Genomic DNA, 23,285 nt, shown 5'->3' with positions numbered 1-23,285 from the left:
AGAGCAAAATCTGACTCCATGTTGGGTCTGTTTCTTTTACTTTAATCTTTGCTTTTCATTGCCTTTGTTATCATAATCACACATAATGGTCTGCCTCAGGGAACCTTGCCCCCCTGCCTGAATGTTAAGCTAACATGCCTTTGTTCAGCTCATAGGGAGACAATCTGACCCTGCCCACCTGTGAATGGCTGCAGAGAAGAAGAAATAAACACATCCCCTTCCTGGTCCTGGCCAAACCAGGAGATATTTTGTAAAACTAATGGCCTTTTTACTTTATTTCCTCACCTCCTCCCCCTCTCTGTTCTAGGAAAGAAACTGGCATCCAGACCCTGACAAGATGCTTTTGGGGGACAGAGGTCCATCATCTTCTTGGTCTGCTGGCTTTCCAAATAAAATCACTATTCTTGCCTCAACACCTTGTCTCCTGACTTACTGGCCTGTCATGCGGCAAGCAGAGCAAGCCTGGCCTTGGTAACACTTTCTTCAAGTTAACTGGTTTTCAAATAGGCATACCAGTATTTCACACAGTGATAATCTCCTTCTCTATTATAGTTATTCCTCTTAAAGAACATACACTTTTATCAGTTTATTTAGTCACAGATTTCGACCTGGGAACATAACACCTCTTAGATTTCATAGCTAAATTGTGTTAAGATTTCAAGTAATAGTGATGATGATGATGATGACATAATAAAAATAATAATCTCCAACATTTTAAAGTACTTACTATGTGCTAGACACTGATTATTCACTTTACAATTCTTATCACTGATTATTCACTTTACAATCCTTATCACAACTATGAATTACAATTATTTTTACCCTCTTTTTAGAGATGAGGAAAAGTAATCTGCCCAAGGTAACACTGCCAGTCAACAGCAGAGCTAAGAGTTAAATCCTAATATATTTTACACCTGAGTCCAAGCTCTTAATTAAGCTATGTGATCTTCATATTTCTATATACTGGTATACAAACACCAGGATATAAGTATGATCCCTGAACCATGTTTCACTTCTCTGATGTTTTCCTTGAGAATTCTTTAGAATTTCCTCGAGTTGTTGTTTGAGAATTACTGGGTACCTCCCTGCCTATGCTTTGTCTTCCTCTATCTTACAACACTGTCCTCTACTGTAATTGTTACTGCATGTTTGCATTTCCCTCCTGTAAACTCCAGTATGAAAATCAGATGGGTGGTTTACCTACCAGATATAGTCTTCTAAGACAGATCCTACTACATTTCTCATCAGTTCAATTTTAACCATTATATGTTCCAGTATAGAAAAAAAGAAATCATGTCCAATATCATCTACAAAGTAAATGTTTGCTGTCCATATTTTTTTCTCACCAAAAGCAACATACAGGGCAGAACCAAATCAGTGGTACAGCATCATCATGTGCTCAGTCATGGGTCTACACCAATTATTAGGGAGTCACCGACTATCAGAAAGTACCTCCTCATAGAGAAGTTCTTCTCACTTACTCTATCTTCCTTAACTTTCTTCATATCTAACTTCACCTCTTCACCTTTCTTGAGGTAAATACTCATGGATGTTTTATACCTACACTGGTCTAGTTTCTTCTTTGGAGTGTCATGTTTTCCCACTCAACTACTTGTTGTAAAAGTACTTGTTTTGACTATGCTCTTGGAATTTTTTTATGCCCTTCTTTCTGCCTCCTGCCCCCCAATCACCTATTAAAATCTGCTGTTTCTCATTCTGCTGTTTTACTCCCTTGGATGAGTTAATTTATCTCATGCAGCTTTAGCACAGATTAAAGCTTATAAAAATTCAACATAAGCCACTGCACCAGAACTATGGCTAGTACTTCTCAGCACATAAAAACCAACATATTGGCTCATATTCATGTCCATCCAATACAATGACAAGAGTTAAGATATAGTTACTTGGCATGCTTCAATCTCTAAAGTTAGGGTACCCCACTTCTCTTTAGTGACCTAGTAGAGAGAATTCAGCATAAAAAAGCTAAGCCCATCTTCTCAAGCCTTTCTGGAGACTATACTATATACCTAATAGGGTGGTGGTATTTCCCTGAGGACAGTGAAATATGTTGTAAGGTTTTAAGGAGAAAAATGGAGACAGTATTATATGACTACATTATCAATGGTTGGGGAATGATTATCTGAAAAACATAAACTTGCACTAATTTACTTCTGAATACAAATTTTGCCCTATTTGATAAACGGATAAACGTATCTTTTAAAATAAAATATATACACACAAAATATGAAATGGCTGTAGGTTTCCATACAGAAATTCAATATTTCTCTTTTTTCTAAAAATAATTTTAGAATACAATCATAAGAAAGAAATTACTAAACACACTTTATTTCCTATTATTTCAAGAAAAATAAATGGGTTTGGGAAACGAAAACATAAAGGTAAACATTAAACAGTTATTAAGATACTGAAATTGGCAGAGCAGATAACAGTCACCATGATTTAAGAAGGGTTCATGATTTGTTATTTTGCATGGTAAATACTTTACCAGATTACTATCAAGTTTTAGAGTTATCTTTTACACCCCCCCCCACACACCCCTAAAAAACTTTGCCAACTCAATTTGTACCAAATCAAGAAGCACAGTAAAAAATGAAATACAATGCTAATATAGAAGCCCAGAGAGCTTTCCTCTAAGTCAGGGAGGGAGTTTCAATTTAAAGAGCCTTTCTATAGTGTATCAGTTATCCTTATTGGATCTCAATCCAGTGAGAATTCTTTGAGAATACTAGGAAATTAGCTAGGAAACATAGCTTTTAGAAAAAATGAAATTACTGAAGTTTTCCCAGAGTCAAAAAAGAAAAATATTCACAAGATAGGAACTTACCACAATAGACAATAGTAAAAGTAGGGAGTAGGGTCAGCAACCAGGGGCAAGAGAGAAGAGAAAACAGAAAGCATTTTAATTAAGGAAATTTCAAAACAAATAAGCAGCAAATAGTAGCAATCATATTTTTAAAATGCAAGCATCCATTTAAGTTTTACAAGGGAAAAGCAAAAAAAAACGTGCAACAATTTTAGAAGCTACAAAGCTAAAGGTCCAGTGACAGGTAGTGACAAGAATATAAACAAGAAAATAAAGTCTGTGTGACTTTTACCATGCAGTAAACATGATGACAGAATATTAATGTCATAACCAGTGAAAATTATACCTTTCAGGGGTCGATTTAGCATCAAGCAGACTAGTAATAAACTGCTCAGAGGTTTCAATGTATCTTCTTTTAGGTCTACTTTTCACCTAATTCCATTTCATGTTAGGAAATCCATAAGGAACTTTATCACTCATAGATAACCAAGTAAAGTCTCTTTTTATAAGTCTTAATTGAGCCACAGAAATGAGAGGTTCTATACTAGGTATTAATAAGGTCATACACATTTAATCTGGAGAACTAAGGTAGATGTTACAGAGGTGGCTTCATCTGAAGAAAAACAAAAGGTGGCAATTAATTCAGAAATGGAAGAGAATGCAATAGCAACATTTATTCTGAAGGTTTTCTAGTTGGGTCTCAAAACAAGGACTGCAATGTAAAACCGAACAGAGAAAGCCTAAGCTGTTTAATCAACATAAAACTAACTACACAGTAAGAGGCAAAGCAGAAAACTTTACAAATATACTTAGCTTTAAAAAATCTTGGTTTATTAATACCTTGCTTTATACCTCATCAAAATATGTTGTTTTGTAGAATTTTATATTTTATAGAATTCTTTCCTTTACAGAAAGATTTAAAACAAAGGTAATCAATTCTTCCTGGCATTTTTCAGGTAAGATCTGATTTATACATAACTTCATGAGCCTAACTGCTTACTGCATAAAAGGAAGCACACATAGTCTTCACTGAACACTAATTACCAAACACTGTCAGAACATGAGGTCAAATTAAATTTCAAGTTGTCTCAATCTCTTTATCTCTCCCCTCAACAAAATTCAAATGACAAAAGTGAATTTCTTTCCTCAGTAGTGCTTACACTCAAGGGGAAGTGACTCAACCAAATTAACACAATATTTCATCAATTTTAAGATGCACATTTTTGGCCCATATTTTAGTATCTCTGAGGTTGGGCATTCAATCTTTCAACTGACAGGATGTTGTAGTTTAATACACAGGGTTTTTTTTGTTTTTTGTTTTTTCTTTCTTAAAGGCATGTAAAATAATGGGATTTCTTACAAATGATGGCATCTTAGATGAGATGAAATATTTTTTATTTATGCCTCTGAGCAATAACATATAAATCGACCTCTGTAAAATGAGGTGAAACAATATGGTTAAAAAAAAGATCTGTGTGTAAATGTTGATGAAAGAAAATGCTTCAAAGGATAAAAACAAACTAAAGTGATGACAAAGTGGCTCATTTACCAAAGAATCTCATTAGTGTAACATATGGATTTCCATGCACTGCCTACAACCTCTTAGTAATAAATTTCTTAACATAACTTACAGTATTTTAACAAAATTTCTTTGGTTAATGAATTCAGTTGACAGCAGACAGCAACAGAATGCCCACAGCTAGCACATGTGGGCAAAGCATTGGCATAAGAAATCTGATCAAATCAATCTATTAGTGTCTTTAACTAACTAAAACATTACCTACCTCCCAGCCAGTACTCTGTATAATAAAAAGTAAAAAAAAGGGCAAGTCATAAAAAAAAAAAACTGTTTAAAAAGAACAAAAAAAAAAAAAGCCAGAGGAAGCTCAGTACATAATTTTTTCTCCATACAGAAAACACCAGGGTATTTTCAATACCATATTCCTTCACTTAAGACCTGTGATAATTTTATAAATTGCTTATTCAAAACCTAGAAGCTAAAATTTCACCTTTTAAAACTTTTATAAGTGAAAAATACAAATTTGGGGAAAAGAAAATCAACTACTTGTTTCATTTGTGTCTAAATTATTGGGTTGGCCGAAAGGTTCATTTGGTTTTTCCTGTAAGGTGGCTCTAGCAGCACTTAGTTATCTTTAACTTCATTCAGAACAATTTTGTTAGATTGTATGTGACAGCTGTCAATCAGCCTACATTTAAAAAAAGATCTATCAAAAAAAAATCTATCAAAGTTGGTGAATTTTTGTATAACCATTTTAATATTGAAGATGGAAGAAAAAGAGCAACATTTTCAGATTATGCATTATTATTTCAAGAAAGGTAAAAATGCAAAAAAAAGGTTTGTGCAGTGTATGGAGAAGGTGCTGTGACTGATGAACGTGTCAAAAGTGGTTTGTGAAGTTTCATGCTGGAGATTTCTTGCTGGATGATGCTCCACGCTGGGGTAGACCAGTTGAAGTTGATAGCGATCAAATCAAGACATTAATTGAGAACAATCAACGTTATGCCACGCAGGAGATAGCCAACATACTCAAAATATCCAAATCAAGCATTGAAAATCATTTGCACCAGCTTAGTTATGTTAATTGCTTTAATGTTTAGGTTCCACATAAGTGAAAAATCTTCTTGACTGTATTTCCGCATGCAATTCTCTACTTAAACATAATGAAAATGTTTTGTTTTTAAAACAAATTGTGGGCTTCCCTGGTGGCGCACTGGTTAAGAATCCGCCTGCCAATGCAGGGGCATGGGTTCGATCCCTGAGTTGGGAAGATCCAACATGCCGCGGAGCAAATAAGCCAGTACATAAGCCTGTACACCACAATTACTGAGCCTGCACTCTAAAGCCTGTGAGCCACAACTACTGAACCCATGAGCTGCAACTACTGAAGCCTGTGCGCCTACAGCCCGTGCTCCGCAACAAGAGAAGCCACCACAATGAGAAACCCGAGCACTGCAACTAGAGTAGCCCCTGCTCTCTGCAACTAAAGAAAGCCCACGTGCAGCAACGAAGACCCAATGCAGCCAAAAATCAATGAATAAATAATAAAATAAATCTTAAAAAAAATTAAAATAAAACAAATTGTTTTATTTATTTCAAACAAATTGACCAGCGATGAAAGGTAGATACTGTCAATAATGTGGAATGGAAGGGATCATAGAGCAAGCAAAATGAACCACCAAAGGTCAGTCTTCATCCAAAGAAGGTGGTGATATATATATGGTGGGACTGGAAGAGAGTCCTCTATTATGAGCTGCTTCCAGAAAACCAAAGGATCCTTTCAAACATACTGCTTCCAATTAGACCAAATGAAAGCAGCACTCGATGAAAAGTGCCCGGAATTAGTCAACAGAAAACACATAATCTTCCAATAGGATAAGGCAAGACCACATGTTTCTTTGATGATCAGGCAAAAACTGTTACAGCTTGGCTGGGAAGTTCTGATTCATCTGCTGTATTCACCGACACTGCATCTTCAAATTTTCATTTATTTAGGTCTTTACAAAATTCTCTTAATGGAAAAAATTTCAATTCCCTGGAAGACTGTAAAAGGCACCTGGAACAGTTCTTTGTTCAAAAAGATAAAAACTTTTGGGAAGACAGAATTATGAAACTGCCTGAAAAATGGCAGAAGGTAGTGGAACAAAAGGGGGAATACATTGTTCAATAAAGTTCTTGATGGAAATGAAAAATATGTCTTTTATTTTTACTTAAAAACCGAAGGTACTTTTTGGCCAACCCAATAGATGTCTAACTCATGTAAGCTGCACTTCACTGAAATACCCAGGGTAAATTGGAATAAAAATTGAAATTTCATTCAAATGCCTTTGATACAAATGGATGAAAGTTTTTTGGAAGCTACTAGCTCTAGATGTTCCAGACCTGACATGTGTAATTTGCAATTTATAGCTCTGGAAGCTGGGATGAGATTTCTTTAATAGTATAGGTACAACTGATTATAAAAAGACCCACCTATTGTGATCAAGAATCCTAATGATCTTCTGCTACTTCAATATTTTAGTAAACCACAATAAAATTCTGGCTTAACAGTATAGTGGCCATATTTAAGACTGTTAAAGTTTTTCAGGTTATATCAATTCATCTAGAATAGCTTAGTCCAAGGCAAGAAAGAGGAGGTCAAGCCGATAGACAATAAAGTGGGACTAATACTGAATGCTAAAGTGGAAAACCAATATTCCACTTCCTTCTTTGATGATGGCAGTAGCAGACAACAGCATGGGTAGCACAGGGAAGGGAACAGAAAAGTACAGAAAGAGGAACCTCAATAGGATATTTCAGAGTATTTCAATGGAGCAGTGATTTAGCTTCAGGGAAATCAACTGTTAGTAGTCTACCTCATTTCTAAACCAAGTTTATTTTAATTTTAATTTTAGTGATAATATGTGGATTCCATGAACTATAAACAAGTACTGAAATCATACTATTTTAAATGAATAAACATGACAGCCATTTATTCATTATTTTCACTAAATGTTATTTTCATATTAGAAATATGTTAAAGGATGACTGAATAAAAATATATGGGAAAAGCAAACAAACAAAAATATATGGGAAAAACAGTTAAAAGTTCAGTTGAAATCATTAAAAATTATCAGGAGTTTATTAAGCTTTCATATCATTTAATAAAAAGTTAAATATAAAAACATTTTTGGCAGCAAATGAATAGAAATCAATTTAAAAATCAGATTCATAACTATAACTCACACTGTGAAACAGAAAATAACTCATAATTTAAAAAATTTAGCAACTAGTAATAATTCTAAAAAAGTGAAGAAAAAAAAAGAGAAGCTACATGGAAAGGTTATGATGATCATAATCTACTTTAGGTAAATTCATTTTTGTTAATGAGTCTTGCTTTGGCCATGAACAATCATTTTGACACTGTTCATTTGTAACCTGATTAAAATGGTCATTTCATGGGATCTAGTTTGACATTAGTACAAAGCAACACTAATGCTTGTAGACAGTTTTCTCCATTTATACTAGAGCTAGAAAGTACAATCATTACCTGATGAACAATTTTGCTGAATGCTTCTTGAAGTTTACCATGAATCGTGGATAGCTTCTTTGCATCCCGATTAGCTTCATGAATAGGAATAAGTACTTTGTAAACCTCGTTAACTGCTTCATACATGCCAGCCTATAAGAAGAATAAGAAATTGCTTTCTTTTACCTCCATAAGAAAGTGAATTACAATTTATGAATTCACAATATTTTTACTAAGACAATACTACTGTTTTCCAATAGGACATAAAAAACACTACTAATTTTTAATTTGATTAAGGCCTAATAAAATAATTTTGCACAATGTAATATTATCTCTTCTAGATGGATGAATAGATACGTGTGTGTGTGTGTTTGTATCTGTGCATTTAAAATATACACACGTACATATATGCATATTTATATTTCTATATAATTTGAAATGGACATTCTGCTTTTACTTACCCAGTAATTACTTAACTAAAATAAATGTGTGTATGTGTGTCTCCTTATAGATGCATATAAAATTTTGCAGAAACTGAATTCTGAGCAGAGGAATAAAAGAAACCCAATTATTACACTGGTCACAGATACACAAATATCAGATAACCTGTGGCCTCCTAGGACGCTAAAATTATTAACTTTTCCAAAATATTAAATTGGCACAGGAAATCTTATTAGAACTCTCCTACGGAAAAATCACTGATCTTTAACAAAACATAAGAAGGTTCTGAACCACCAGATTTATTCAAGTAGGGGCTAGCTGGCCAGTGGTTGGCCAAGGGCTGCTCTGGTAATAATCACAGTAAGGGACAAAATGTGTTCATACTGCTATCCCACTCGCTTGTCTTTAATAATGGATTGGTGGCTGTAGTCAAGGAAAAGAGATATTTTCCAAGAGCCACTGAGTTCCCACTGCCTCACACATCAACAAACGTATTTTCCCAAGGAAATAAACACGATTCTTATATTTTCTAGTCAGTTCACATGAGTATATGTAAGCAATCATGTAGCTATAATGGTAAAATATATTTAGTGTAACAAAAATGCCCTAGTAATTATTTTAATTAATATTAAGTAGATTAATTGAAAAAGAATGAAATTCATAATTATATGTATTGCAAAATACAGGCTTCTATAATATAGGCCACTGTACCCCAATTTAAATTCACTGCTTGTGAATTATTAAAATTATACACATATACACAGAGAATGTATATTTATTAAAATATCCCATTAATACCAAAAAAATTTTTTTCCTGCTAGTTCATATCACTTAAATTGAAACTCCAGGAACAGAGATTCAGGGTTAGAATCAAGACAATCAAGGTCTTGAAAAACAAGAAATTTTAAAATGGACCACCTTATATTCTTTGAGTTTCAGAATCATTATTAAACGAATTGCTTCTAAGTGCCAATAATGAAGAGAGGATGATAGAAAACACTCTAAAACTTACTTGGAGCCGGGCACTGTGATAAGCACTTTACATAGGTTAACTCATTTAACCCTGACAACATTCCTTGAAGTAAGTACCATTGGAACTCTTGCCCCCTGCATTGGAAGCAGAGTCTTAACCACTGGACCATCAGGGAAGTCCATGAAGTAGGCACTATTATTAGATGCATTTAATGGATAAGAAAAGTGAGGCACTGGTAGGTTGAGCAATTTGTGCCTGAAATGATTTAACTACTAAGGTAGCAGAGCCAGGATTTGAATTCTGGCTGTATGCCTTCTAAATCTATACCCATAACCAATATATTGCTGGGGAGAGTTAAGGCCAGGAGAAGCAATAACCAATTCCCAATAACAGCCCAATGGGGAAGGAGGGAAGCACTGCATATTATATCAAGCTTCCCTTTTACCCTAACGTGAACCTCACTGTCTCCCAAACCTTGGTGCTGGGACAGTAAACACTCCGCAGAAACCTCAGAGAAAGTAGGTAACCCTATCACCATGGTTCAAGAAAGCAAGCAGGGATTTGGCTAGCTATTTTTTCCTTCTCCAATAAACATCCCATCTCAGATCCACATGACTGCTTCAATTCTTCACATACAGATGGGCAGGGACAAGGATTAGAGTTATAGCATGGTAGGGTAGGTCAGACAGGGGATCTAAGATACAGTTCATAAAGCTCCTGATAACACTTCAATATCTACCTAATAGAGCTCACTATGCAACCAATGGGAGGAGTGGCCATAATCTTCCTGAACACCACAGGCTTTCTCTTTTGCTGTTTTTTATAAAATTTTAAGGTTTAGAAATGTTTGGTGGTAAAAGTTTTGTAAAGCAAAAAGAAAAATCTCTTATAGACTAAGTGTTGGTTCACAAACAAGTGGATGAAAAACACTGGAGGAAGTAACAGACTGTTAAGATAAAAAGGAATAAGCAAGGATGAATCTAGAAAGCAAATCTGTTACTAGACAGTTCTTAAGATACTTAAAGAAAACTATCATATAGTTCTTAAGGTACTCAGAGAAAACTATCCTAAAGGAAAAACAGGGCCATATGCAGAAAGCATAACTATACATGTCACTAATAATTAAGAAGTATGTAACTGTGGAAAGAAATGAATAAAAGTCATCTACCATAGAGAAAGAAGCAGCTGCTTGTTCCAGTAATCCCACAAGTCCTGACTCAGTAAAGTACTTTCCAGAGCAGATACCTTCTTCATCTGGAGATACCACGTCATCTGAGACTGCAGATTCTTCTAAAACATTAGATGAAATATTCTAGGAGGAAAAAATGTTTAAGGCTTGTGAAATGGAATTAATTTCTTAACATGAAAGATGTATATGAAGAAGTAATTGAAGATGAAATATAGTTATCAGCTTAAGTTAAAAAAGAAGGGGTAGTCAATGCAAAGATAAAAGACAAATCTCCAAAAACTTTTTCTGTTGTGAAGATGACAATAAATTGTAACACCACTGTTAGATAACTTTTCCATAAATAAAAAGCTGTAAGAAAGAAAATTAAGAAAAATCATGGGCTAAGGAAAATCATATCACACAGAACACCTAAGGAGAGTTAAACAGTCTTTATTTTTAATTTAATTGATCTTGCCAAAACTCCCTATCAGGGAAATTATGGTACAAAAATAGTCCCTTGGCTTGCCTAACATACATTAAGTTAATGAAAAAACTCAAGGTATAATAAAAGCCCTCTTACCCAGTGAGACTGGGATCAGCCACTATTTCTAAAAAAGAAATGATACACACATACCTTAAATATTTGATTTGAACCTAAATATTCACAGTTGATACTCAATTTTTTTAGATTTTATTTTTATTTATTTATTTATTTATTTAATTGTTGGCTGCACTGGGTCTTCACTGCTGTGTGCAGGCTTTCTCTAGTTGTGGAGAGTGGGGGCTACTCTTCCTTGTGGTGTGCGGGCTTCTCATTGTGGTGGCTTCTCATCGCAGAGCATGGGCTCTAGGTGCGGGGCTTCAGCAGCTGTGGCCTGTGGGCTCAGTAGTTGTGGCTCTCGGACACAGGGATCGAACCCGTGTCCTCTGCACTGGCAGGTGGATTCTTTTTTTTTTTTTAAGAACTTTTATTGCGATATAGTTAACAGACAATAAACTGCATATATTTAGTGTACAATTTGGTATTTTTTTTCTTATTAGTAATGTATATATGGCAATACCAATCTCCCAATTCATTCCCCCTCAATCCTCCCCGCTTCCCCCACTTGGTGTCCATATGTTTGATCTCTACATCTGTGTCCTACTTCTGCCTTGCAAACCGGTTGATTTGCACCATTTTTCTATATTCCACATATATGTGTTAATATATGATATTTGTTTTTCTCTTTCTGACTCACTTCACTCTGTATGACAGTCTCTAGGTCCATCCATATCTCTACAAATGTCCCAGTTTCATTGCTTTTTATAGCTGAGTAATATTCCACTGTATATATGTACCACATCTTTTTTATCCATTCATCTGTTGGTGGACATTGAGGTTGCTTCCATGGCCTGGCTATTGTAAATACTGCTGCAATGAACATTGGAGTGCATGTGTCTTTTTGAATTATGGTGTTCTGTGGGTATACGCCCAGCAGTGGGATTGCTGGGTCATATGGTAACTCTATTTTTAGTTTTGCAAGGAACCTCCATACTGTTCTCCATAGTGGCTGTATCAATTTACATTCCCACCAACAGTGCAAGAGCATTCCCTTTTCTCCACACCCTGTCCAGCATTTACTGTTTGTAGATTTTCTGATGACGCCCATTCTAACTGGTGTGAGGTGATACCTCACTGTAGTTTTGATTTGCATGTCTCTAATAATTAGTGATGTTGAGCAGCTTTTCATGTGCCTTTTGGTCATCCGTATGTCTTCTCTGGAGAAATGTCTATTTAGGTCTTTTGCCCATTTTTTGATTGCGTTGTTTGTTCTTTTGATATTGAGCTGGATGAACTGTTTATATATTTTGGAGATGGATCCTTTGTCTGTTGATTTGTTTGCAAATATTTTCTCCCATTCTGAGGGTTGTTTTTTTGTCTTGCTTATAATTTCCTTTGCTGTGCAGAAGTTTTGAAGTTTCATTAGGTCCCACTTATATTTTTGTTTTTATTTCCATTACTCTACGGGGTGGATCAAAAAAGATCTTGCTTGCACTGGCAGGTGGATTTTTAACCGCTACGCCATCAGGGAAGTCCCCACACTCAATTTCTTAAAGTAGATCTTAAGGCTTTTTCTTTGTGTATGAGTCTCGAGGTCAGAGTTCCATGTAATCTCTCTTGACTAAATACCCACAATGCAACCTTTATTTAAGATTTCCAGTTTTAGTTTCTTTAGAGTAAAAACTTGAACCTAAACGATTATCAAATTATCCTAGATTTCTAGGAGATTTTCCCCCAATCCTTTTGTATTTGTCTGATCTCTCTGCAAAACATTCAGCTCAGTTTTCAGAGAAACAATAACTCATTTTCTTTTTGCATTTAGATTTACCAAAGAACAAAACACATAATTAAATTTTTTAACTTCCCAAACCTGGCATTAACAGGTTCTGAAGAAACGCAAAGTATAACTTAACTCTTGGTGAGCAAAAAATTCAACTAGTGGGTCAGAGTATGTAACCCTACTAGAGCATAAATTATCATTTCTGAGTCATATATGAGCATATTTTATACAGGGAATGGAGAATGTTGGTTTACTCAGTATTTTAATTAAAAGACAATTGAAAGTTTCCACTAAATTCTGATTCTTAGTATTTTGAATGTATTTCACAGATGCTATAAAGTCCAAAGCAGTATAGGCAAACAGAATAAATATACACAGCAATGATAATTCAAAGGTAAGAAAACGTGGAATAGAATTAACAAGAAATACTCTTTAAAAATGTATTAATGAAAGTGATAGTGAAATGTTAATTCCTCTTGTGAAGTATCACCTTCAGTCTTCATGCTTTCCTTACAAGCTGAATGAATCTAAACACCAGTGAGAAAAGTTAAATCCAAAAAAGGACATACCTTGATTTAATGTAAACCTGGCAGATTCCTACCTGAAATGTTACACATCCCACAGGAAGATACTTCCGGTCCTCCAGCATGCTCAGATATTCAGCAACAAGTGCTGCGGAGTGAACGAGGCACTGCGCAGCTTCAGCATGGTTGCTGCGTTCCGAGTGTTTGCCAGCCATGTTCTGTAACCAGGTCAGCCGCAGATCTGGAGAGGTCTGGTAGCCCTTGGCAATTCTAGTTAAAACAGAAATTCTTCTCAATTAGCATTTGCTTCCCAAGCTGGAAGGGAGTTCAAATTGCTTGTTCATTGTTTAGGTTTCTGTTATTGAACACAATCTATTAAGACCAGTTTTTGGGTGGAATGAAAATGTCTTTGAGTATACTTAGAGAAATAACTGGGCCCATGGAATGGGTAATATCAGTTTTTTGCAGCGGGGGGCTAAAAAAGGACATTTTATATGAAAAGCTGGCCATTAAGGGAACAATCAGTAAGGGAAAAACTGTGGGAATTTACATGCTTACTATAGGAATATAAATGTTTTACATTCAAGGAAAAAGTTTATAAAACACTGTTTCATTGTATCATCTTTATTTTAAAGAAAATATTTGTTATATTTGCGCCTTTAAGAAGCTCCAGAACTGTAAAAAGAAGTCAAATGGCAAAGAAAAAGTCAAGTTTTACATACATCTTTTAAGATACAATAGGAATTACAAAATTCTCAAAATATCCTATAAATAATATCCTACAGGCAAAGCCATATTTAAAATCAGCAAAACTAATATTGTAGTAAAATATTAATACCCTGTATTTTCTTCCTAAAGAACTGATTTTTACATTTAAAATATGGGTCTTTGGCTTTCCTAGGAAATGTAGGGCCCAGGATCCCAAGGTGTTAGATGTGTCATTATTTTTAAAAATCTTCTTGTTTTTGATCATCAGTAAATATGCTGAATAATTATTCATAGTTCTTAAGAGAAGAAGTAACACAGGGGATCTGATAAAGCGCACTGTGACTTTTCAATTAATATTAGAAAATGACAAACAATTTTTGTATTTTTTTAATCTCATGTTTTGTGTGTATCGTACTAATTTAAGCTGCATTATACAAGGTACAAGTGAATCAAACAAACGCTACCTGTACATTAGATCAATCAACATTTCAGGATCCTCCTGGTGTTCCTTCATTTTAACAGTATCAGAAAGGATCATATGGAGATTGAAAACCAAATCTTGGACCTGTAGCAGAGAATTGTACGAAAAACATTCTTCAACTGTCATTCATTCACAACCATTAAATTAGTTTGGAAGATATTTCAGATAAGCATCTAAAGATTTCAAAACAGATAATATGATTTTCATACAGTTCTAAAGAGTGTGGGTATGCTGGGGTAAGGTGGGGGAAGGCTAGTAAACTTTATACAAATTTCTCAACAGACTGTTTTTTCAGTTCTGTCAGCCAGAAACAAGTAGAACTATCAGCAGAAACAAAATACATATAGGGATATGGGGAATATAGGAAAGGAACACAAAAAGAAATTCTATCCTATGTTTCAGATTTTCCCAAAAGGTAGCTTGTAGAAACTTTACTTTTTGAGGTAAATTACTGTTTCATTAATCAGTGGAAATAGTTTCATCATAAAGCTTTTTGTTTGTCCATACTGCCTAAGTTTACTTTTCTTCCTGGTACAAATTCACAGAATTAAACACCAAAGATATTAACCATTCTGAGAAGGGAGGGTGGCTTATTAAAACAAAGAGAGTCAGCCCTATCTATGACACATATGGAAGAAAGAAAAATATAGGTTCCTCCAATAAAAACCAAAGTTTGATTTAACAATTTGGAAAATGCCTATTTACAATTCCTACTTCAGTTAATGCTCTAAAAACTAGGATTTCTGACCTGATCAGGAAATGTTGTTTCTCTCAATTCCAAATCTTCTTCAGCATATGTCAGTATAGTCTTTAGAGAACGTCTTAAGAATTCTTCATTAAAATTCTGAGATGTGCCCACCAAGGAAGACAGTGACATGGTTACCTGCATTTTAACCCTGGCAAAGTTCTGTAACAGAGAAATTGCCAGGTAAACATTTCATACAGGAAAGCTTAAAGGGAAAAAGTATTTTTTTTAACTTCCTAAAAGGAAAAGGTTAGTGAAAAAAAAAAAATACCATTCTAGGCAAAATATTTTTGGGAAAGCAATGAAATGTTTATATTGAAATCTTATTTTTAAAAGGACATAAAGCTTAGAATCTTGCTCTAATAACAGCCTACACAATGGGGTTAAAAAAAAAGAACTGTGTGTTAGACTTGAATTAGAAGTGGTACTTAGACTTTACACTGATCTATTATGAGGTATATGTTATTAATAATAACACCATTTTCACGGGTGTGTTAAAGAAACTTGACCAACATCGCAAAATTCTTAAGTGTTAGATGTGGTCTTTGCACTCTAGCCCCTTTCATCAGGTTCACTAACAACTCACATCCTGTATAAAGTAACTTAAATCTTTGGAGTGATGAGTATAAGACTTTACAGTCTTTTTTTTTTTTTTTAGTGTAAATTCATCTCTGTTCCACCATTCCCCACTATGACACCACTCTTAAAGAGGTTATCAGTGACAACCTAGTAATCACCAAATCCAAAATACTTTTTTGTCAATATTCTTCTTGACATCGCTGTATATTTAAATGTATTGATTACTTTTTCCTTGAAAATGCTCACTTTATCTTCAGTGGTACCCCTTTATCCTGATTTTTCTATCCTTTATCCCCTCTTGTTCTCAAAGATTCTGTCAAGAAACCTTTTCCCTTGTCATACTCTAAACAGCCTCATCCATGTCTCTGCCTTTGACCAGTACAGATATATGTCTATGTCTTCAGTTCATATTTCTCTCTGGAACTTCAAGCTGTTATATTTTACTAGTTGGCTCCTTACGAATGCCACATGGGTACCTCAATTTTAACACTTCTAAAATACCTTCCTCCCCTACTGATTAAACAAATGGTGCTACTATTCTTGTAGTCAGTTACTCAGGCCAAAAATCTAGGAGTCATTCCATTGTCATTCTCCCCTCCCATTATTCATACCGTAAATCCAATCCACACTATCCTCTAGTCTGTTCCAATCTGTTCTTTTTCCATTCCCAATACCATTGCTTTAGTTTATGCTCTTACCATTTCTTACCTGGATTACTATAATAACTTCCCAATCAATCTTTCTGCCTTTTTTCTCACCCCCTAAGTATCATCAGGGAAGTTTTTGTAAAATGTAAATCTGAACATGTCAGTCTTCTTAAAATATTCCAACGGCTGCTCACAGCTTTGAGGATAAAATTCAAATATTTGACCAAGTAAATGTGTCAAATTATATGGTGGGAACTGAGAGTACAGTATTAAACAAGTATCTGCCCTATGACAGCTTAGTACAGACATTTCAATTACAGTTTTATCTCTTATTACTCTCTCTTTGAGCCATAACAATTAAGACTTCTTGGTGGCATAGGAAGACTTCCTGGGGGCACAGGTGGTTAAGAATCCTCCTGCCAATATAAGGGACAAGGGTTTAAGCCCTGGTCTGGGAATATCCCACACACCGAGGAGCAACTAAGCCTGTGCACCGCAACTACTGAGCCTGTGCTCTAGAGCAAGAGAGCCACAACTACTGAGCCTGTGTGCTGCAACTGCTGAACCTGCGCTTTAGAAGCCACCACACTGAGAAGCCAGCACACTGCAACAAAGAGTAGCCCCTGCTCACCACAACTAGAGAAAGCCCACTTGCAGCAACGACAACCCAAGGCAGCCAAAAAAAAAAAAAAGTGCTAAGAAGTTTTTCTCTTTTTGCCTGTTTCCTACTCTCATCTGAATGCATTTCTAATTATGTATTTGCCATTTTCTTTACCTAAAAAGTTCTACCTAACTACCTACCCACCTGATTGGGCAATTCTTCATCCTTAGTTCAAGCATCTCCTCTTTCTGAAAACCCATCCTTGAGAGCATAAGCTCTTTTTCTCTGTGCTTACAGTCCCCTGTGCTTACCTCTCATTATATTAACAGCAAACACTTATTGAGCATTTGCTCAGAGCCACTTACTGATGTGTTTTACTTAATGTGTTTTACTTAATTTATATAATCCTCACAAAACCATCTGAAGTAGGTACTTACTATTACTATTATTACCTCAACATTACCTGTTCATCTCCTACCCTAGTAGATGCTAAGCTATTTGAAAATAATGACTGTCCTTTCATCTGTTTTTGCCCAATGCCTACGACAGTACCTAGAACACAATTCAATACTTAGTTCTAATATCTCTTGACTTATAAACTATATAAAATCACTGCCAGTTATAAATTACCTATTCCTTTTTAGAGACACTACCTGACACTAAGATGATAAATTACCTATTTTTATCTTATTATATAAAGCTTCTGTAAAATAACAGAAGAATGTATCAAGAAAACTCCAAGTGTAGTCAAATTTTAGGGACTTTATTTCAAAAACTAAATAAGATCCATAAAGTAACTAGATTCTTCTGTTCTGAATTAGGAAAGAGGACTTGGCTTCCAGTAAAAATAGGACAATGTGGGATAGCAAGTTCCTACTTCCCCTGTGTTTCATATAAAAATAAAAGATGAACAGAAAAAAAACCCCATAAGCTCTATTTCAGCAAAATGAGGAGACTGTTATAATCTATACATTAGAAAAATGCATAAGGGTTGCCAAGAGAAGCTAAATAGGAAGCAGTTTCAATAGAAGGCAAGGAGGGGATAGTAAACAGTGAGGAATCCTAGGGTGCAGATTTAAGAAATAATGGGGAAAATACTTCTTTTAAATAAGAAACTCGCTGTGAAGTGATAAAACTATCTGTTTTGAAAACAAAATAACCTAAAAATCTGGAAGGACTGATTAGAAAAAGATTGACCAGAAACTTCAGGAAATTAGGTAAGATGTGTATGCAACAGCAAAATCCCATGAGAGACACATTCCTGAAGGAATGTCCTACAAACACCTGGGCCAATATAAACTATCGCATTCTGTGTTGACTAACAAAAAGGTAAAGAAGATCAGTGAAATACCAGATAACACTTAATAGGAAAATGTGGTCATGAAACAGATGAAAATTCTAATAAAATATTTTGCCTTAAATTACAAAAATTTTATGAAGCCAGTAACTTAGGGAAAAAAATTGCAGAAATAAAAGAACTCAAGGGAAGCCATTGTGATAGCTAAGATTTTTTTTGACCCCCAAGAACCAATATTCACTAGCTTGGTGGCAATACTGCCTTCACTGAGAATGCATGATTAAAGAAATAGAGAGCTGAAGGTAATACATAATCATAAAGGTAATCATTAGAGCAGTAAAAACTTTCTTAAATATAATAGAGACTACACCCAAAAAATAAGGTGAACTGACCATAAAAGTGCAAGATGAAAACAACCAACACATTTTTTAAGGAGGGAAGTGGGGAAACATAACAAAATAATACAGCACAACTGTATTCAAATTTCTTTCAAATTAGAAAGAAAGCAGAGGTATCAATACCATACAAGGCAGAATTCAGGCCAAAAATATAAAAATTTTAAATGAAACCAATTCAGGGTCTTTTTCAATTCTAAAGGAATAATTCACAGTAAGATATAATAGCTATGAATAGTAGTTTTCAATATACTAAGTAATTATCATATCAATTTACCAAATAAGACCTAAAGGAGGACAATGTGTAAGCTTTAAATTACCTCCTTTGGTCCAAAAATAAAGAAAAACAGAATAATGTAATTAATAAGATATATTTGTTTAACTCAATACTCTGAAAATAAAGAGTATCGCTTCTTTTTAAATGCTTGTATAACATTCATAAAAACATTATGTGATTGGATACACAAACACACACATCCACAGTACCAAAAAGGAGACACAGTATATTAATTGTATGATCACTTTGCAATAAAACTAAAACTTATCAGGAATTCCCTGGCTGTTCAGTGGTTAGGACTCTACGTTTTCACTGCCGAGGGCCTGGGTTCAATCCCTGGTTGGGGAACTAAGATCCCGCAGGCTGCAGTGCAGCCAGAAGAAAAAACAACAAAAATCCCCCCTAAAAATTATCGTCGTAACTTTAAAACCTTGGGTTAAAAAGAAAATATAAACTGAAATTATAAAATAACTACAAACCAAAAATACGGAGAATACTATATATCAGAACCAATGAGACACCAAAAACAGTGCAAAATGGAGTATTCTAGACCTGAAATGCTTACATGAATAAGAATAAATGCACTAAACATTTGACCCAAAAAGTTACAAAAAATACAACACATAAATCTATTATCAAAGGAAAAAAAAAACGAAAACATGGAATTCTTCAAAGACTGGGATATAAGCATAAAATATCAAGCCAAGATATTTAAACTTCTAATTTTTCTTATTATTACTTTCATTTCCCTTAACGATAATACTTAAAATTTACAATAGTTCAACATACATTTATATTCTAAATCTGTTCTATATACATTCTTTTTAGTATAGGAAGTAAAATTGGAGATTTGGTCTTTTATGAGATATGCATAGAATGAGAAATAGAAACACAGTCTAAGATTAGACTCAAAATATACCCAAAAATTTCCATGCTCTCCCTGAACCCATTTAATACATATCTATAGAAGTTCTATTTCATTATGAATCCAAAGTTACAATCCTGAGATAAAACACTTACATTCCCAATCTCAAAGTTCTGTCTCATAAGTAGGTAAAGGGAGGCACTAGCGTGTGACCGTATTGTACTGATGCTACTGCTACAGTGCCGGAGAAGCCGGAGGCACAAATCAGCACACTGCTCTGTCTCTTCTTCAAACAAGAGTTCAGGGAACTGCAAAGAAACAACACCAACACTGAATTTATGCAGTAAAAGTTCCAGAGATATGTTAATATAGACTGATGCAGAGATCTGTTGGTGTAGCCCAGGAATTAAAAGAATGGTTAAGGAGTAATATTTGCTAATGGTTAATAACATGGACCACACAGCCAAACAGACTGGGTTCAAATATGGATTATGCCAGTAGTGTGACCTTGGACAGATTTTCCCATCCATAAAATGGGCCTAATGATGTTATCTACATGGGATTTTATGACTACCTTAGATTAAATAATGTGCATAAAACACATACTAGAGTAACTAATGCATAATAATTCTATGAAATGTTTTCATTATTACAAAATAGTATATGTTATTTTCACTGGCTAAGTTTCATCAACAGCTCTGTATTTCATCTTATAAGATGACTAAGATGAAATATCTACCTTTACGAATTAAGAATACACATTTCTAGAGGAAAACACAGGAAATAAATATTTGAAGTAGTTTAACAAACAACAAAAATACCTTCCTTTCCATTTAACATAGGATAAGTTAATTTCAATGGATTGAACAATTATATATTTAATTCTTGATATATCAAGTCAATAAGGAACAGACAAAATAAGATAAAGAGAAAGCACAAAAAGCCCCATATTTAAAATATGCTATTAATTTCAGGCCTTTCTACACATCAGAAATACTCTTTTTTTTTTCAAAGCCAGAAAAACTGGTTAAAGGTAATTCTAATAAGAAAGAAATTCCAAAAGGCAAGCAGTAGGGAAAAGCCAAAAAAGAATCAAGAGTCTTATTAGGTTATTACTAAAATTTTAACTATAAATATATTTAAAATATAATCAATGAATGTGTCAAATGATCTTAGACAATGTCAATAAAGAAAGCAAGGTCTGACAAGACAGCAGGTACAAAAATAACCCACCTTTGAAACCAGGGCTCTCTGGGTAGCAAAACAGTGTTGTAAATAAACTGCACTTTGGTTACAGGCCATGCTATGTAGTAGCACTTTTAGCACCCCACCAAGGATGCTCTCTTTGGATTCTGTTACAGAAACTGTCTGCAATTTAAAAACAGAAAAATAAAATAGAGACGTTAATTGCAATTTGGTTAGAGAAATAGAATATGTATAAATAAATAATTTTAATGGGAAAAAGATAATGTAAGATCTAGGATGACCTCAAGGAAAAGAAGCTGAGAAGGATGCGGATAAAAAAAGAAAAGGGGAAAAAAGAATGGATAGGTTTTAAGAGAAATAAAGAGAAGCAAGGATATAACTTTTAGGATCTACTGATATTTAAATGTAATTATATGGTTCAATAACTACTTTTTCCCCCAATCCTAATTTACCAAATCTATACTACTTTAAATTCCTCTAATTTGTGTTCTTACCTGGACAACAATCTCTAATGTATCCAAAATGATTAGATTTGCTTCAGTAGCCAGATTTCCATCAATCAGTGCTTCATGTTCAATCTCTGCTCTTGACCTAATACAAAATATTATAAGAAATTATATTTATCTTTTAGAAAAGCCAATACCTCTACAATTCAAGAAAGACTTAAAGATGTACAGAAATAAAAAACCTTGGAGTCATTTTTCTTTTTCAGGGGAACCATTTTTCAATATTTGCCTGAATGCAAAGTTGCAAGAAATAAGGAAACAGTATTTGCATATTTAAAAATGTTTTGTTTTAACCTACATTTTGTCAACGATGCCAGTACAGACCTTCTCACCCCATTATAGTACTACAGTGCTACTAAAGGCAAAAATATTTAGTTTTCAGAGATGCACCAAACACAGGAAAACATTGTTTTATTCTGAATGATATGCAGACACTAGGTGGTGCTATGTAGGTTTGTATTTAGGGCTGCTTTCATGTAAAGCAACATCCAAAATGTTTAGTATTCATATTACCGTTTCAAGGATTTTCAACATATTTATTTAGGAAAAAAGACCTTTTTAAAAAATTGTTTTGTCTAATTTCCCCAAATTTTTGATACAAACATTTTAATACAGAAAATGATTTAACTCTTCAGTGAGATTCTGGAAGGAATCACTCATTAGAAATAAAACAACTTCATGTAATAAAGTGGTTTACTTGAATACTAATATTTCCAAAGTATTATTTAATGAAAATTAAAAATTTAATAACTACATATGATTTACGAGTAAAGTTGACATTTTAGTTGCAATACATATATAGAAACTATATATTACATCCAAGTAGCAAAAAAAATAACTCAAAGCAAAAATATAAGGACATATTAAATGCTAACTTTTCAAAGTTCTTAGATGTTAAAGTCTGAATCTTTATTACTGCCACTAAGAGAACAGTTCGTGAATTTACAAATTAAATTTAAGGAGAAAATACAACATACTTAGAATTAAAGAAAATATATAATGTTCGAACTTAAAATTCCAGTGAGATTTTGTGAAGAAACATGACAAAACAAGATGGTTTAAACAAAAGAATCAGGAAAACACCAAAAAAAAAAAAGGCTTCCTTAAACACATTCTACAAATGAAGAAATAAAGCAACATACTAATAGCGTAGTATCTTGGTGCTTTTTGATTTCTGAAAAAACACACATGGAAAAATAACGAAACAAACATGAACAAAGAGGACAGAAAAGCAAAAACTCAAACTTTAAAAATTTTTAACACAGTTATATTCAGTATCTGCTCTGGTCCGAGTATGTGAGTTCCTGCCAAATTCATACACTGAAAATCTAATGCCCAAGGCAATTAGGTGTTAGGAGCTACAGCTTTTGGAAGGTGACTGGATAATCAGGGCAGGGCTCCTGTGAATGGGATTAGTGGCTCTATAAAAGAAGCCCCAGGGAGTTTGCTTGCCCTTAAACTACAAGGGGACTCAGCAAGAAGTCTATAACCCAGAAGAGGGCCTTCACCAGATACCAAATCTGCTGGTTCTATGATCTTGAACTTCCCAGCCTCCAGAACTGCTAGAGAAATAAACATTTCTCACAGCCTTTAGAACTGTGAGAAATAAATTTCTGTTGTTTAAAAGTGACCCAGTGTGTGGTATTTTGTCATAGCAGCCTGAAGAGACTAAGACATTTTCTGACAATTCCAAGCTCATC

The 23,285-nt window shown here is 34.3% G+C and overlaps 1 protein-coding gene across 4 annotated transcripts in view; it reads right to left on the bottom strand.

Moving 5' to 3' along the window:
* DOCK7 (dedicator of cytokinesis 7) overlaps positions 1-23,285 on the bottom strand; it is a 208,065-nt gene that overhangs the window by 20,270 nt on the left and 164,510 nt on the right. For all 4 annotated transcript variants that reach the window (XR_009050226.1, XR_009050227.1, XR_009050228.1 and 1 more), the window contains 8 exons: positions 21,574-21,670; positions 21,107-21,241; positions 20,029-20,181; positions 15,216-15,374; positions 14,451-14,551; positions 13,356-13,548; positions 10,434-10,577; positions 7,873-8,004 (listed from right to left, as the gene is read on the bottom strand). Coding sequence is in view for 1 of the 4 variants with exons in the window: in XM_057717585.1 (XP_057573568.1) it covers positions 7,873-8,004; positions 10,434-10,577; positions 13,356-13,548; positions 14,451-14,551; positions 15,216-15,374; positions 20,029-20,181; positions 21,107-21,241; positions 21,574-21,670 (1,114 nt within the window). In the remaining 3 variants the exon portion in view is untranslated. The remainder of the gene's footprint in view (positions 1-7,872; positions 8,005-10,433; positions 10,578-13,355; positions 13,549-14,450; positions 14,552-15,215; positions 15,375-20,028; positions 20,182-21,106; positions 21,242-21,573; positions 21,671-23,285) is intronic.

Source organism: Hippopotamus amphibius, chromosome 1 (assembly GCF_030028045.1).
Source record: "Hippopotamus amphibius kiboko isolate mHipAmp2 chromosome 1, mHipAmp2.hap2, whole genome shotgun sequence".
Taxonomy (NCBI): Eukaryota; Metazoa; Chordata; class Mammalia; order Artiodactyla; family Hippopotamidae; genus Hippopotamus; species Hippopotamus amphibius.
This window is presented reverse-complemented; position numbering and strand designations above follow the sequence as displayed.